Source organism: Pollachius pollachius (genome assembly GCF_949987615.1).
Source record: "Pollachius pollachius genome assembly, chromosome: 4".
NCBI lineage: Eukaryota > Metazoa > Chordata > Actinopteri > Gadiformes > Gadidae > Pollachius > Pollachius pollachius.
In genome coordinates, this window is record NC_136937.1 from 19,899,004 (window position 1) to 19,916,783 (window position 17,780).

Sequence of the window (17,780 nt, forward strand, 5' to 3'; positions counted from 1 at the left end):
ATTCCTTGATGTTCCAAAGGCTGTTCAACCCCATGATTTAATAGAGAAACAGCTCTGGATCGCTGCCCATAGATGACTGATTATCAGCTTTTAGTAATGTCCTTGAATCCTGACCGGAGTTAATACATGGCACAGATATCTGATGATAATTAGTGTTTTCCATTGGACTTCTGTTGGTGAAGCTTAAAGGCCAAACTTTGTTAAAGGTTAAGGTTATTCATTGACATTGTTTAACCCAGGTGTACATGTCGTCTAACTGAACTTATCCACGACTCTGCAGAACAGAGTGAATAGAACGTGAAAGCTGAACCAGGATCCATAATAACAGGCCTCCAGTACCCTTCTCTTCCCAGTGGCCATGTGACTGTGTCTATTCCTCAGCGTTACTTGATACCCTTTTCTGAGCAAGTTCTCGGCAAAAAAATATGTCCAAACTGTGCTCAGACCCTCTGAATCTGTAGTTAGGTGGAGGTCTTTGTTCAACAGCTTTCTGCTCCAGACATTGTTGGCAGGTTAGACTTAAGCTGCATTAATATACTGGATACTTCTCTGACTTTGAAGAGGAACCTAAAGGAAGAAAGCAGGCCAAGCTGTTGTCGTTTTGCTCTGGGCATTCTGGATCTAGTCTAGCCGACTTCTTAGTTTTGCACTGGGCCTGACCCGAGTGCATTACGATTGCTCATAGCACTGCAGTGGGCCTGAGTGCTCTACGATTGCTCATAACAATGGCGTCATGGCCTTGAACGGCTCATGCGTTCTTCTTGTGCTTCATCATGTCGGGTCCTTCCATGAAGCCGGGGACCACTCATCTGTTTTCCCCTGTTCTGAGGTGGAAGAGACGTCTGCTCGGCCTCTGTCTTCAGCTTTCAGACTCTTATGACTTGTCTTTTTTCAAATTACTGATAATTCCTCTCCTGAGGGTATATAAACGTTAGACTCTCTGTTTAGGAGTTCTGACACTTTCCAGGTGGCGGTCCCTTCTAACCCCTTAGACTTCTTATAAACACTCCAGAGCAATTTGTTTCACAAACAAATAGTGTTATCCCCCTGTTGTTGATACCCTGGTTCTGTATCCAAGGTGATCATATTTCACTTGGCATTCTTGCTCCTAAAAAACCTATTACCAGCGCCTAGAAAAACATCTTAGAGGTGTGTGTGTGTGTGTGTGTGTGTGTGTGTGTGTGTGTGTGTGTGTGTGTGTGTGTGTGTGTGTGTGTGTGTGTGTGTGTGTGTGTGTGTGTGACCCTTGACGACCAAGTGAAGCTCCGCTCAAATAGCAACAACAATTGCAGTTGGAATAATGCAATTCTTTCTGGCGTTCTCTCAGATTTCTGTGAGTCACGCTGAAAACTGTAACATCTGTGTAGTGTTGGATTTCACATCCAAACACAGGCTTTAACCTGGATCTAAATCAGCTCTATCAGTAACCAATCCCCGTCCCGGTTACCATTCTAGTATGCTCTCGAGTAAATTAATGTCCTATCCTGACCCAGCTGCCTGAATCAGTATACCTTACCTTCCATATACCAAACCTGTCTGTATGAAACGTCCCCAACATGTCATCTCTGTGCATATCATCTTCAATGCTCGTAGATTCACAACCCTCGGTAGACTTGAGAGTATGCATATTTTACCATTCTGAAGCATTAAGTGACCTCTTCCTTCCTCTCCTGGAACCAGGCTTCAATACCTTATCACATAATTGCTACATATATACCGGTAGTATCAGGTATTTTACCTTACCTTAACTACAGCCATAATCCTTTCCTCGACAGCCCAAAACGTTTTTTTAGAATAAGTTGTGAAGAAAATATGTTTCACATGTAATTGCTTTTGGAAAATATGCCACAGTATTTTGAATAGACTGATATTAATTTGATGATATGGTGATCCTTGTTTTGTAATTGGGTCTTCTAAAGGCATATATTTAATCTCAGTGGAAAGTAAGTTCTTGACATTAGCTTATACCAATTTTGACGTTATGTTTCACATCGGAAGTAAGAAACAAGTGCTGACAGTGGAGGTTTCACTGGGACCCTTGCCTGTTGTGCAAGGTGGAGAGGGGTTTTGTATAAAAGAGGGGTCTAATCGGTGTGGACGGTGGCTGTTTGAATCTCTTTATGTGTAGGCACTACAAGGCGCCTCCTGAGCTATATATAGGCATGTAACAGCTGAACAGGAAACACCATTTATCTTCTGTAAATACCTAATTGTGGTTGACCATCCTTGTCTCCCTATGTTTAAATAAGGTTGCAATTGGTTACCTCGTCCTATATTGTGGTGTTGTTTGAAATATTCCTACATTGTGTTTTTAAGAAATGCCTTTGAATTGTGCTGCAAGAGCCTATACTTACTATAACCATGCATATCACACATCTATGTTATCTGAACATGCTGAAACACAGAGATAAAGTTTAGCGCATCATTTCAAATGACAAAAACATAAACATTAAATAAATGGGAAGATAATCTTGAAATTGACCATCTTGTTGACCAATGTTATTCTAATCTAATGGAGCTTTTTACCTCGTTACCATTATTTTTTTCATTAAAAAATATCAAAGAAACTTCTTGTTCTGTTGCTATCACTGATATCAACAATTCAAAGTTCAAGTTTTATTTGTCGAATGCAAAGTATAAGACTTTTCTGCACTAAGAAACTATGACAAATTTTGTGCATTCCGCACTATGAAATTGTCATGGCAAGGTTCAACTACCTTACACTACTATGATACAGGATGTATCCAATAGATGTGAATATCTGATCTGTTTATTGTGTTGTGTTTCAGAAGCTCTGCAGAGACCAGACTTTGAGCCCCAGGGTCTGACTGAAGCGGCCCGCTGGAACTCCAAGGAGAACCTTCTGTCCTGTCCCAGTGAGAATGACCCCAACCTCTTCGTTGCCCTCTACGACTTTGTTGCTAGTGGCGACAACACCCTCAGCATCACTAAAGGTGAGCACAAATTAAAGGTGTCTTTTTCTAGTCATGGCTGAAGTAAAATCCATACACCACTCACCCAGCAGAACTTAGATAAGTGTTATTTTGAAGTGATTCAAGTTAAAAGAGGATGTGGCTGCAAAAAAGCTTAGGTGGATTTCATAATGAGAGGGAATCTTGCTAAATGCTATATCAGTCTCCAGCTTAATTAAAGGCTTAATCAGAAAGTCAACACTAGAGTCATTCTAAAATGTCCCAATTAAACAACCAAAAGCCATGATGTATTTCTTCTGCTAATTCTTATCGCCTGTTTTGCCAACGTCAGATCTATTGCTTTACTAGGCCACGATGGACTCCCTGTTCAAAATTGGATTGCTGTTCAAAACATACATTACATCCTAGGTGGATGCATATATAGAACTGGCGTTGACGTAGTCAACAACAACTAGCACAGTTGTTAAGTGACATATTGAGTATTGAGGGCACAGATCATTTATGTTCTCCATCTATGGTGCTCATCAAAGATGAGAAACAGTCTGGTCGTTTCAAAGGGATTTTCAGGCATAAGAAAAAATCTTGAATTATGTAATCGCTATCCTTAAAGGGGTTCTCTGTATGATTTGGCCATGCAAACACACATCCAATACAAAGCAAAACCCAACCCACTTTGAATACTTTCAGCTCAATCTAACTCAAACGTCATTGCAATAGTGTGTGGTTATGTTGCTGTCGTCATCAGATATCATCGTTATTTTGACTGATTTTGTAGGGGGATTTCAGAAAATGTCAATCTAAACTCCTACGGGAGATCGACTCCAACACCATGATACTGTTGTTTTCTGGTGCAGTGTTTGAAACGTCCAATTACTCCTCAGCAGTGGGTTGCATATTGTATGTTGTTAATTGTAAATCAGATTTCATTTTGCGTATTTTTTCCTCATTGTTGCCTCATGATACTATAGTCGCTTAATGGCAGCTCCACCGTGGTTCACTTCTGAGTTAACGCCCTGGGTAGACTTGGTGAGGGCAGAACCCATCATCAAACTGTATGCTTTGTCTCTGTGCGGTCCGGCGGGTTATGTTGATGTAAGATGTGAAACACATCTGTACACTATTTCATTATGCCATTGCGACAAAAATCCATGCTAAACAATTAGCCATTTTATTAGAATGTGAGTGTTAATTCATGCCTGATACAACCATGTTTCAATACCATGATATATTATGCTCCACATCCTTTTATCTTTATATAGACTGTACAAAGTGGCTTTTCCTGTTTTATGCAGACTAAATGAGCCTCTTCAATATTTAGGTAAACCCACAACTTGCCTAACTATCGACTCTTCTTTCCCCCTCTGCTCCTCCCCCCAATTGGCTCCTCCCTCCCTCTGCCCCTTCCTCCCTCGGCTCCTCCCCCATTGGCTCCTCCCTCCCTCGGCCTCTCCCTAGGGGAGAAGCTGCGCGTGCTGGGCTACAACCACAATGGCGAGTGGTGCGAGGCGCAGACGAAGAACGGCCAAGGCTGGGTGCCGTCCAACTACATCACCCCCGTCAACAGCCTGGAGAAGCACAGCTGGTACCACGGGCCCGTGTCGCGCAACGCCGCCGAGTACCTGCTCAGCTCGGGCATCAACGGCAGCTTCCTGGTGCGGGAGAGCGAGAGCAGCCCGGGTCAGAGGTCCATCTCCCTGCGCTACGAGGGCCGCGTCTACCACTACCGCATAAACACGGCCTCCGACAGCAAGGTACGCCCACGCCTCAGCGGGCTTTCACCCTTCCTTGAATCTGGACATACTTCTCCCTTTCTCCTAGTTACACTCTGTAATTCATAGGCACACTTTGTGCCCTGCTTGTGGCTACTTGATCCACTCCTCATCTGTTTACTGTTTGGTCATTGGATCAGGCATGCCAAGTTGGGGTTTGGTTTGACATTGGGATTCAAACTCAAGCCCTTTGGGCTGGGACTCCCCTAACCACGTGTAGACTGGTCTGTACTTTCTGCCACCCGTCTCCCATAAAAAAAACCATTTACAATTAGTGTTTCAAGTCCTTTTTCACTATCTCTTTGTGTTATAATTGGGGATATCGGGTACAGAACTAGTGTAGCATAGTGGGTTTAGTAACAGAAACAGTGCAAGAATCGATCAGACTAGACCTGGTGACCATATGTTACAGGCCTATTGATTAATGAGGTGATAGGTGGATTAAAGTCACAACACTGGCAAAGCAACACTTTCAACATGCACACCACATGCTTCACTATATAACAGGTCCTCAACCGTCTCCCTGGCTTCAAGCACATCTGGATGGTTTTATTCCTACGACACATAGGTTATAATAAAAAAAAGCTATGCAGAATCCTTAGCAGGAAATCCTGTTGAGTATTGTATTGGTAATTGTATTGTATTGTTAAGGTAAATTGCAGTCACCTCTGCATCGATGGACCATACTTGCATTGTGAATATGATCACTAGTTGAGTCATCTTGTTTTCAATCAGAGGTGAACTGAGCCAGCAGGGCAGTGCTGTTGTAAAGAGGGCTGTTCTACCTTCAGGAACACAAGGCATAAAGGCAGAAATGCCTCTTCAGTATCTTTGATAAGCGAACTACTGATAAGCGAGCGTACTATAGGGGCAAGGCCGGGCCAATCATACGATGAAACATGGCCACCTCCTCACATAATAAAAACACAGCCAACGCCTCTGAAGCCTTTTTTCGTTGTGGATCTTCGATTCAATTATACCGTTACCAATGCGATATGTATGACAAATGGATAGAAAAGACTGGTTTCAACCTAACTATACAAGAAGTTTACCCTGAATGCCATCATAAGGACACCGATAATTATTATGGTCCAGTTAATAGATCTGATCACCCAGTTCAAATGGGTGGTTATTGAGATGAATTCCACTAACTTAAAGTGTCCCTCCTCATTGTCTCTTACATGGCTAATCTGTTTTTCCCTGTTTGTCGTTAAAAAGAAAATCACAATAAGTGTCATTCTTCCATTCATGGCTAAAGACAGACTATGCATACATGTCAAACAGATTAAGTGATGGAGGAAGTTGCGAAAGACCTGGAACAATGGAATAGTGTGAGAATGTAGATTAACATTTAAAGTCTGATTGCAGACCAGGTCAACTCTGAGTGATTTTCACGATTTTCCCCCTGTATAGTTATTTTGACCAAAAATTTGGCTGGAGGCAGGGCTCTGTAAGTGTGTTGTTGTTCAAACAGCCAGCAGAAGTTAACTGTAAAAAATTATCTGTAAAGGTTTCAAATCAACACCCGGTAGACTTGCGATTGTAGAAATACACATCTTGGAATCCCATTCCAAAAGGTACATCCACTCGCAAATTAGTTTTCTATGGAATAATATCCAGCATAGCTCCTCCCCTGTCGGTAGAATATCCAGCGAAGCTCAGCCCCTGTCAGTAGAATATCCAGTCAGTAAAATATCCTGCTAAGGCTTGGAGCCATCCCCCCCAGAGTTTCAGCTCCCAAAACGTACTATCACTGGATCCCAGATTAATCGTACACAAAATTATTGTTCCTCAACAGTAAATAGCAAACAAAAATATACATATTTTCATGCACTATTTGACATTAGAGGAGGTTGTGACATTAGAGCACCAGTATTTGTTCATTATTAGTTAGGTCAGAGGTAAAATCCCCTGCCACAAATTTGACATGACATCTAGATCCCCTAATTTTCCACCCTCCACATCCAATCCATCGCCTCCTTCACTACGGGGTGGAGGAGGAGAACTAAACGTCCCTTTCATGGTCATGTATTTAACGACTGTTTCCATCTACCTCCACCCGCTTCCCCCCCAGCTGTACGTGTCCTCCGAGAGCCGCTTCAACACGTTGGCAGAGCTGGTGCACCACCACTCAACGGTGGCGGACGGCCTTATCACCACCCTGCACTACCCGGCGCCCAAGCGCAACAAGCCCACAGTGTACGGCGTGTCGCCCAACTACGACAAGTGGGAGATGGAGCGCACCGACATCACCATGAAGCACAAGCTGGGCGGCGGGCAGTACGGCGAGGTGTACGAGGGGGTCTGGAAGAAGTATAACCTCACCGTGGCCGTCAAGACGCTCAAGGTGAGAGGAGGGATCACTGGAAATGTACTGCATTTATACAGCGCTTTTCTGCTCAAAGCGCTTTACAATATCGCCTCACATTCAACCATTCATGCTCACATTCACACACTGATGGCGGTGTCAGCCACGCAGGGTGACAGCCAGCTTGTCAGGAGCAGTTACCTTGAGTTGTCTTGCTCAGGGACACCTCGACCCTCAGCTAGGAGGAGCCATGGATCGAACTAGCAACCTTCCGGTTCCCAGCCAACCTGCTCTACCTCCTGAGCCACATGCCGCAAATGAGGAACTACTGAACGTTGGCGCTTTTATGCCTATTTAGTTTTATATTAGCCTACCATAAAGTTGGATTGATTTGTTTAAGACACATTTAATATATTTGGGTTATTCGGCGACAAACACAATGATATCCACCATTAAGGATTCAGTTTGATCTTCAATGTTCACCCTTTTTGCTTCCTATTCTCAATAACTCATTGCACAGTTGTATTTCATATTAGTCCTGTGTACACATTGGAAAAATTGTCATACGTATTTTCCCAAGGGCCCCTTGATGTCCTTGACATTAGGAAAGAAATGTGTTGAATATCGATATTGGCGATCTAATAGTGTGAAATATTGTCCAATATCCAGTCTTAACACCGAGGCTAATCTGAACAAATCTGTCCTATTATAACAAGCTATTTTGTTCTCTCATCGCCACAATGCGCTTCTATTAAACCTTTGTTACCTTTTTAATTAGGCTATATATCATTAAAGGAACAAAGGAATATGAAAGCTTCAAGCTCTAGCCATACTCCTCGAGCATGGCGATGCGTCTCAAATAAGAACACACTGTATATTGTATTTGTTTAGGTCTATATTTTGACAAATTAAGAGACAACTTCTTACCCGAACAGAACCAGCGCTGCTGTCCCCGCAGCCCTCTAGAGTCGGGGGGCTCACTTTGGCCCTGAGATCCTCCATCTCGAGGCAGCGTGTACTGTTCGGTACGGCAAAAAGGGCCAATGGAAAAGCGCTATTGGTGCTGTGACAGCCATAAATAAAGTGGACCTGATCGTAACCGTATCCACCAGGCCAAGGTTATGCACCAGCACATGTTTAACCTGTAGAGGGGTCATCTACAATGTGAACCAATCTACAAGGGACATGTGGTTGGGTCTCTTTATGGCCCTTAGGAACTGAGATCTTCACAGCATATGTGGCACTATCTGTCAAAATGCTATGTTAAGTCCCTTTTTGGTGTGTGTGTGTGTGTGTGTGTGTGTGTTGTTCAGGAGGACACCATGGAAGTGGAGGAGTTTCTGAAGGAGGCGGCGGTGATGAAAGAAATCAAACACCCCAACCTGGTCCAGCTCCTGGGTACGACACCACAATTCATTGTAATCATGGAGCTTATCCATGCTAATTATACGTTCAACTGGAATGTTCATTAGGGCAGCGGATGTGCAGGGAACCTATGATATACACTACCGTCCAAACGTTTAGGGTGTCCCAGACAATTTCATGTCTTCCATGAAAACTCACACATTAATTCAACAGTTTTCAGCTGTGCTAACATAATTGCACAAGGGTTTTCTAATCATCAAATAGCCTTAACACAATGAGCTAAACAATGTGCCATTAGAACAGGAGTGATGGTTGCTGAAAATGGGCCTCTGTACAGATATTCCATAAAAATCTGCCGTTTCCAGCTAGAATAGCCATTTAACACATAAAGATTGTCTAGACTGTATTTCTGATTAATTTAATGTTATCTTCATTGACATAGACATTGCTTTTCTTTAAAAAAGAATGACATTTCTAAATTACCCCAAACTTTTTAACGTCATCTTATCCCAACGGGACTAACGTGTTGTGTGGTGTCAACACAGGGGTCTGCACACGAGAGCCCCCGTTCTACATCATCACAGAGTTCATGACCCACGGCAACCTGCTGGACTATCTGAGGGAGTGCAACCGCGAGGAGGTGAACGCTGTGGTGCTGCTGTACATGGCCACGCAGATCTCCTCCGCCATGGAGTACCTGGAGAGGAAGAACTTCATTCATCGGTGGGTGGCTCTCCTGGCTCCTCTCATGGGGCCTCTCATGGCTCCTCTCATGGGGCCTCTAATGGGGCCTCTCATGGCTCCTCTCATGGGGCCTCTCCTTGCTTCCTCCTGGGGCCTCTCCTGGCTCCTCTCCTGGCTCCTCTCCTGGGGCCTCTCCTGGGGCCTCTCCTGGGGCCTCTCCTTGGGCCTCTCCTGGGGCCTCTCCTTGGGCCTCTCCTGGGGCCTCTCCTTGGGCCTCTCCTGGGGCCTCTCCTTGCGCCTCTCCTGGGGCGTCCCCTGCGGCATCTCCTTGGGGCCTCTGCTGGGTTCTGAGACCATGGCTCATGTTTTCTCACAAGCACAATTTAAGAAACGTGGATAAGTTGGACCATTCCCATCATTGGCCCGGGATCTGCATTTTCCGTTGGTCGGTTTGGAAATGTCTTTAACGGGTATGGCGAAATTGTGCCAGAACAGAGTTGAACGTGCAGACCCAAGGCTTATGAAGCAGCACTCTTATATCAGAGAGGAGCTGCGCACGCAGTGGCCCTCGTCCCTTCTAAGGTGTGCTGCTCAAAAGAGTGTTCTATGGGTCCATGCTGAGAAGAGATGCCATGTCATATTATCAACGCATAAAGGATGTATGACTAATAGCTGTTTCTACCGACAGTCGGGTTTATGTGATGATGCACGTCCGACCACTCATCATGGTTTCTGAAGTCTTACTGTGGCTGTGACTGTACTTGTATTGCATTACTCAGTCTTCCTCCATGAAAGTATTGTAAGTAACTGTCCCCTGGTGTTCTCACTGTTCTCCTAACCAGAGCCGCAGCTGCTGTTGTAACACGGCCGTCTCTGCTCTGGCACGTCTAACTGTTATCTAATCGGGCGGCTGTGCCATGCAAGCCGGCTGCGTTGGCCTCACTAATTGTCTGCCAGATAATGAGTTGAGACCGGTTGTGCACAAACATGGTGCCAACAATATTGGCATGCAACGTTAGGGGGAATACCGTGTAAAGGGATGAGTTGTCCTTTACAGTGTGTGAGTGAAAGTTATCCTAGAGAAAAGGCCCCTATACCTAGCTGAAGAAAGTGAATCTCTAAGTCTCCCCCCCACCCTGTCTCATCCCATGTTGTCTCCCCCAGGGACTTGGCGGCCCGGAACTGCCTGGTGGGGGAGAACCACCTGGTGAAGGTGGCGGACTTCGGTCTGAGCCGGCTGATGACCGGGGACACGTACACGGCCCACGCCGGGGCCAAGTTCCCCATCAAGTGGACTGCCCCCGAGAGCCTGGCCTACAACAAGTTCTCCATCAAGTCCGATGTGTGGGGTAAGGTCCTCATTTTGGGTTTAGTGTCTCTATCCTGGTTTGGGATTAGGCTCCTTATTCAACGTAGGATTTTACTTGATGACAAATGCCATTGGACCTCCACAGCGTTTGGCGTGCTGCTGTGGGAGATCGCCACCTACGGGATGTCCCCATACCCGGGCATAGACCTGTCCCAGGTGTACGAGCTCCTGGAGAAGGACTACCGCATGGACCGACCCGAGGGGTGCCCTGAGAAGGTCTATGAGCTCATGAGAGCCTGTGAGTCCAGGGTCCACCCACGCACCAATAGAGAGTGGATCACGTTGTCATGGAGTATAGGATCCACCCACGCACCAATATAGAGTGGATCACGTTGTCATGGAGTATAGGATCCAACCACGCACCAATAGAGAGTGGATCACGTTGTCATGGAGTATAGGATCCACCCACGCACCAATATAGAGTGGATCACGTTGTCATGGAGTATAGGATCCAACCACGCACCAATAGAGAGTGGATCACATTGTCATGGAGTATAGGATCCACCCACGCACCAATATAGAGTGGATCACGTTGTCATGGAGTATAGGATCCAACCACGCACCAATAGAGTGGATCACGTTGTCATGGAGTATAGGATCCACCCACGCACCAATAGAGAGTGGATCACATTGTCATGGAGATCAAGCTCCACCCACGCACCAATAGAGAGTGGATCACGTCATGGGAACTTGTTGTGTTGTTTGATATGTAATGATTTGTTCCTTCTGAAGGCTGGAAGTGGATCCCTGCAGAGCGTCCATCCTTTGCTGAGACCCATCAGGCGTTTGAGACCATGTTCCAGGAATCCAGCATCTCTGACGGTCAGTGATGGGACTAAAGAGACCCGCCGTGGAGCAGGATAGTGAGAGTGGTTAGAGTGTTGGACTCCCAGGGGAGAGATCCGCTTCCCAACCCAAGTATCATTGGTTGAGGTCACCCTGAGGTCGTCCTTTGCTAACCTGTGTGTGCGTGTGTGTGTTCAGAGGTGGAGAAAGAGCTGGGGAAGAAGGGGAAGAAGTTGACCCTGGGGCCCCTCCAGCAGGCCCCCGAGCTGCCTACCAAGACCAGGACGCTGCGCAGGAACCACCGGGATGGAGACAGCCCAGGTAGAGGGGGTTCTGTGTTCCTCTCTCTGCCCGAGTGCAGCCGCACAACACTTACCGGCAGTGTTTGGATGCCAGCACTATTTGTTGTATCCAGTTGTTTACATGTTCATCTCTTAAATTGGAGAGCTCCAGCTTGTTGATGTTGGGGTCGACTCTGGGCTAAAAGCCCACCAGACTCGCCGCTGTGTCACTGGCGACAGGGAGGAGCAGGGGTGTCACTGGAGAACACATGGATCTCATGTGGATAGAAACAGGATAGGAGGTAGAGTGAGTTGGCTGGTAACCGTAAGGTTGCTAGTTCGATACTCGGCTCCTCCTAGCTAGAGCGTCGAGGTGTCCCTGAGCAAGACACCTCACCCTGACTGCTCTTGGCAAGTTGGCTGTTGCCCTGCATGGCTGACCCCGCCGTCGGAGGGTGAATGTGTACATGAATGGGTGAATGTGAGGAAATATTGTAAAGAGCTTTGAGTGGCCACTGGTTAGAAAAGCGTTGTATAAATGCAGAGGAGAAATGACCATTCTCCTCTCCTTCCCAGACCCGCTGGACCCCGACGGGGCGGTATCGTCCCCCATGCTGCCCAGGAAGGAGAGGCCTGCGGTGGACGGCCCGCTGAACGAGGACGACCGCCTGCTGCCCAAGGACAAGACACGAAGCAGCGGCTTCCTCAGCCTCATCAAGAAGAAGAAGAAGAACGCCCCGGCCCCGCCCAAACGCAGCTCCTCCTTCCGGGAGATGGACGCCCACGTGGAGAGGCGGGGCCAGACGGCCGACCAGGCCCGTGACACCGACGGCTTCAGCAGTGACCATGACCCCCTGAGGTTATTGTCGCTGAACAACAACGGCTCGCCCGGCTGCGTCACCAACGGGGCCCCCTCCTACCCCGGGCCCCTGTTCCCCAGGAAGAAGGGGGGCCCCACAGCACCCGGCCAGGCCGTCAAGGGGCCCGGAACGCCCCCTGGCGAGGAGGAGCTGGTGTCCAACTCCAAGCGCTTCCTGCGGTCCTCCTCGACCTCCGGCCTGCAGCCCGGCCCCCCGGGGAGCGAGTGGCGGTCAGTCACGCTGCCCCGGGACCCCGGCCATCGCCACTTTGACTCGGGCACGCTGGGGGCCAAGCCGGCGCTGCCCAGGAAGCGGGCCAGCGAGCAGAAGGGGGAGGGGGTCCCTAGGAGGGGCGCCCTCACCCCTCCTCCCCGCCTGCCCAAGAAGGGGGAGGAGGTGGGGGAGGAGGGGTTCAAGGAGCTGGACCCCGGCGCCTGCCCCCACGCGCTGACGCCCGCGCCGGTGCGGCGGCCGGGGGGGCTGGATTGCTCCCGGACCAGCGCCCTGCAGGCGGAGCTGCTGAAGCCCAACGTGTTCCCCGCGCTAGGCGCCGCCGCCGACGAGTGCCGTCTCCGCAGGAACAGACACGGGGATGCCTCCCTCAGGGAGAGGGGCAAGTTCAACAAGCCCAAGCCGGCGCCTCCCCCTCCCCCGGTGTCCAGCTCAAAACCGGGCAGGGCCCTGCGGAGCCCCAACCACGAGCCACCGTCTCCCTCGGAGGGCAAACCCAGGAGCCCTCTCTTGGAGGCCTCCCCTTTTACCGACCCACCCCGCACCAAGCTGCCCCTGGGCTCCGGCGGCGCCAAACCCCAGACCTCCAGGAGCTCCTCCGCCTCGGTGTCGGCCTCCGTCTCCTCCCAGAGCTTGGGGGGCTTTTCCTCCTCCTCGGCCTGCTCCTCCCCGCCGGGCGAGCCGCCCAGCGGCCCCACGCCCGCCTTCATCCCCCTCATCACCACGCGCCGCTCCCTCCGCAAGACGGCGCCGCGGCAGCCAGTGGAGCGCGCGGCCAGCTGGACGGTGACCCGGGACATGGTGCTGGAGGGCACGGAGCTGCTGCGCTGCGCCATCGGACGCAACTCGGAGCAGACGGGCAGCCACGGCGCCGTGCTGGAGGCGGGCAAGAACCTCTCCAAGCACTGCATCAGCTACGTGGAGTCCATCCAGCAGATGAGGAACAAGTTTGCGTTCCGCGAGGCTATCAACAAGCTGGAGGGCAGCCTGCGCGAGCTGCAGATCTGCCCTGCTGCCTCCGGGGGCGCCAGCGGGCAGCAGGACTTCAGCAAGCTGCTGTCCTCCGTCAAGGAGATCAGTGACATCGTGCAGAGGTAGCGCTCAGCCCGGGGAGGGGCCACAGCCGCACACAGGGGAAGACCACGGGAAACTTGAACGCTGGGCGCTAGCGGCTAACTGTATGCAACACCCCCCCCCCCCCCCCCCCCCCCTTTCTGTTGGCTAGCTGTGTTTACTAGTGTCGGTTTCCGTCTGAGAGTGGGGACCCGTGCTCACATCATGGTGGAGGGGAGGGGGAAGAGTGTCAGAACAAGGAACACCAAAACATGTCTGCTGTGGTACTGTGTGTGGGAACCAGTCCCCCTGAGGGGGTCAGAGTCATGAGAGCTTTAACTATGAATGGACCTCACATCCTCTTGATCATTAGGTGATCATTGAGGGTCAATCAATGTTCCTTGGAAGGTTTAGTTTTGGTCGTTCCTCCAGGAAGCCCAGTGCCGTTCTGTTTCAATGTGCAAACACAACCCTGAACCTCCGAGCAATGAGATAGACTTCTGACATTCAAACGCTGTTTGAGTTTTTAGTTCTTTCAAACCTGGGAGATGTCATGAGCTACTCTTAGATTATTGTTTTTTATATTTGCATATTTTTATTTTACAACTTCCCCTGACTTTGTACCCTGTTTCCTCCTCGTGTGGTCAGAGATGTCCAGCCAGTATTCGGTGATCATTGCACCATCATCCATCAACGGTTGATGGACAAATGCAAACAAGGTGTGTTGACACCGTTGGGAAAAAAACAAACTAGGGATGCACCGATACCACTTTTTTACAAACCGATACGATACTGATACTTTTATTTGTGTACTTGCCGATACCAAGTACCGATACCGATATTTTCTAGATTTGGTCTCTATGAAAGAAGACGTGCAATTAATTTGAAGGCAGATTTTATTTTCTCCCCCGAAGACTATGTCAAAGCTTTGGTAAGGCTATACAAAATGAACAGAAGGCTATTCCAAGCCAAAAGTAAACAGAGCTATCTGGTTTTAACAAAAAAGCCTTCAAAGACAAAATGCCATCACATTAGACTAAATGTAAATATAACCAGATAAGGCGAATAACAACAAAAATAATCACAAAAAGTGGGTAGAACTATTGCTTAATAAGCAATAGTAACCAAGCTTCTTTCAAGTACACAAACCATGTGGCACTATTCCCAGAGAGAGAAAGTGAGAGGCAGATTTTTTTTTATGAACAGAATCATCTCTGTATGATCAGGTGTTAGCCTGTTTCTGCCTTCATTCACAATGTGTGACACTGAGCTAAACAGCCGTTCGCTCTCAATGCTACTGCAAGGTGCTGAGAGGTATTTGCGTGCCACTTTGGCCGGAGAAGGGAACCGCACTTTGTTAACCCCCCAGTATTGCAGTGGATTGTCCTCATGAGCCACTGGGGCCTCCCCAAAGTATGTTTCCAATTGTGCGGTAACACCCACAGCAGCTGGGGTCAGTGCTACTGATGCTTGCTCATTTACAATTTCATCAAATATACAGTCTAAACTGCTGCTGGCCTGGTCCTCCCTGCGTGGTTTTCTGGTAGGTGGTTCACAGTGGGTGTCATCTTCCTGATTGTCCTGTTCTGCAATCAGCCTCATCAGCAGCTCCTCCTTGGCATTTGCAGCAGTGTTGGTCTTCGAGAAATACACACTTTTGTATCTAAAACAGACAACATTTACAGTCATTAGGCTATGTGGCCATTTAGGAATTCCTATTTTAAAAAAATCCCAGCCAAGAAACAACTTGCATGGAATTGTTGCCTTCACTGCTCAGTGCACACACGCACAAACAGACGCACGCACGCAGAGAGAGAGAGAGAGAGAGAGAGAGTGTGCGTATTGGCCTAACTCGGATTGAGCAAAGTTGCTAGGCTGTAGAGCGGATTTTCTTCCATGTCGCAAAATCGCTTCATGACAGCTGCAGATAACGTTCGCTTCATAGTTTTGATGCCTTGGTCCTCCTCGATCTCTCTAGAAAGAAATTTCAGCAGCACAGTAATCGCAGGAATTACGTCTGCTGCCATAGCATCCGAAGAGCTGACCCTTCGCGACAACTCCTCAAATGGACCCAGAACAGACGCAGTCTTCTCCCGCAGAGTCCACTGGCCAGGCACGAGATTGTCCGGGAGATCGTATTCAGACGCATATATTCCCAGCGCCCGTTTCTGTTCGATCAGGGACTGGATCATGTAAAATTTGCTGTTCCAGCGAGTCTGTACGTCTTGTTGGAGTCTTTTTATGGACTGATTGATTTGTAACTGGATGTCCTCTAGGCGGGAGTAGGCTGAATCCGAATGTTTGAAATGCCCGACTATTCTGCGATCGACTGCCACAGCATCAGCAACACTCCTCTGAGAGAGAAGGCCCTCGTGAACCACCAGCTGAAGAGAGTGAGCAGCACACGGCAGGCTAGGGAGCCCCGCATCCGTCATGGCCTTGACCATATTTCTTGCGTTATCTCGGAGCACGAAATGGACAGAGCGCTTTTGGATACCCCATATTTGTAGCATGTCTTCGAAGATATTAGCTATGGCTTGGCCAGTGTGAGTGCCCCGAAAAGGTTTTGCGTGTAAGGCCATGTGTTGAAGGGTAAACGCTTCATCTAACCACTGGGCAGTCAAGCTGAGGAGAGACATTGGGTAGACAGTGCTGGTCCATATATCAGTTGTGAAGCTTATTGCCTCAGCATCATGCACCAAGGACCTAACGTGATTTTTCACTTTATCATACACCTTTGACAACATCACATCTGTGATGTAGAGGCGACTGGGAATATCATATCTGGGCTCTAGCACTTCTAGAAGACGGCGAAATCCGACATTATCAACAACTGAAAGTGGCTGGTCATCAAGCGTTATGAAGTGAGTAAGTGCCTCTGTTATTTTTATTGCCTGTGAGTTGTCTTTGGACATTTTCTCTCACTTTTGCAAGACGTCAGTTAAGGTTGGCTGCTTCAGTCTTGCGCCGCTAGCATTACTGACCTCTGTGTACTTAGCACTATGGTGCGTCTTCAGATGTTTTATCAGATTGCTTGTATTAAAAGAAGTACTTTTCCTTTCCGCCTCTCGACACCGTAGCATTACAGATCTTACACTCTGCTTTACTCCTGTCGTCATCCTTTATCTTAAAATATGCCCAAATCGCCGACATGACTTAGCCTACTGTTCTGTTAACGATTCTTTGGCAGAATCGCTGAGTTTCGGCTCATTATCTCCCCCTAGACATTGAAGTTAGGTAGGACAACTCATCTCCGCATGCGACCGGTTTGATGAAGGCTACTGACATAATGGTATCGGTGCGTGGTATCGGCAATTAAAAAACGAGTGAGTATTTTAATGAAGTATCGGCCCGATATCCGATACTGGTATCGGTATCGGTGCATCCCTAAAACAAACGTATATAGATATAGATATATGGATATATCACTGCACAATATGGAAATGATTAGAGCCAAATAGAGCAGTGGTGCTAACCAATCTAGCGATGAGGGAAGCAGAGCTCCACCACTGTCAAAGTGCCTGATTGGTGTTCTCCGACTGAATCTCCTGTTTTACAACTTTTAACTTTTGATTTATTTTTAGTTTTTTTTACGAAACTAGCCACTTCGAGCCGAAAGTAGCAGAGTTGGTGAGGTGGCTGCATTCCAGTGTCTCACAACAGAGCAGGTGGTCAACCGAGGATGACTGGACATCACGCGGCCTTAATGCTGTTTCTACCCCAGCAGACTGGACAGAAATTAACCTTAAATGATGATACGTGCGTGTCACTCGCTGTCTTAAAGACTGAACCTTAAAGTGAGAAGCTCACCGGCAGACTCAACATAAACTCATTCCACTGTAACGTCAAACTTTCCTTTTTGTACTGCATCTCCTGTCTGAACCATGATGTTGTACGTATTGATGCTGTAACACACGTGCCCTCTCTGACTGCGATGCCTCTGGACGGACCAGCTGACCGGCCCTGGTCAACGTGGACCTCTGGTATTGATTGCCTTTACCAATAATGCCACTATTTTGTTTAGTAACCGAGCCTCCTCACTTACTCGTTTTCTCTGTAAATAGTTTTTGCTTTGTTCCTTTTTAGCCTTTGTGCAATTTTTGTTGCAATAAAGTAAACATGAACTGTTACTTGAAATCCA

The 17,780-nt window shown here is 48.0% G+C and overlaps 1 protein-coding gene across 2 annotated transcripts in view; it reads left to right on the forward strand.

The window, feature by feature from the left end:
* Positions 1–17,723, forward strand: part of abl1 (c-abl oncogene 1, non-receptor tyrosine kinase) — a 32,096-nt gene extending 14,373 nt beyond the window's left edge. For both annotated transcript variants that reach the window (XM_079735243.1, XM_079735244.1), the window contains 10 exons: positions 2,790–2,954; positions 4,389–4,684; positions 6,777–7,049; positions 8,324–8,408; positions 8,921–9,098; positions 10,224–10,408; positions 10,514–10,666; positions 11,161–11,250; positions 11,413–11,535; positions 12,072–17,723. In XM_079735243.1, coding sequence (XP_079591369.1) covers positions 2,790–2,954; positions 4,389–4,684; positions 6,777–7,049; positions 8,324–8,408; positions 8,921–9,098; positions 10,224–10,408; positions 10,514–10,666; positions 11,161–11,250; positions 11,413–11,535; positions 12,072–13,684 — 3,161 coding nt within the window. In that variant the 3' untranslated portion in view covers positions 13,685–17,723. The remainder of the gene's footprint in view (positions 1–2,789; positions 2,955–4,388; positions 4,685–6,776; positions 7,050–8,323; positions 8,409–8,920; positions 9,099–10,223; positions 10,409–10,513; positions 10,667–11,160; positions 11,251–11,412; positions 11,536–12,071) is intronic.
* Positions 17,724–17,780: the final 57 nt, after the last annotated feature.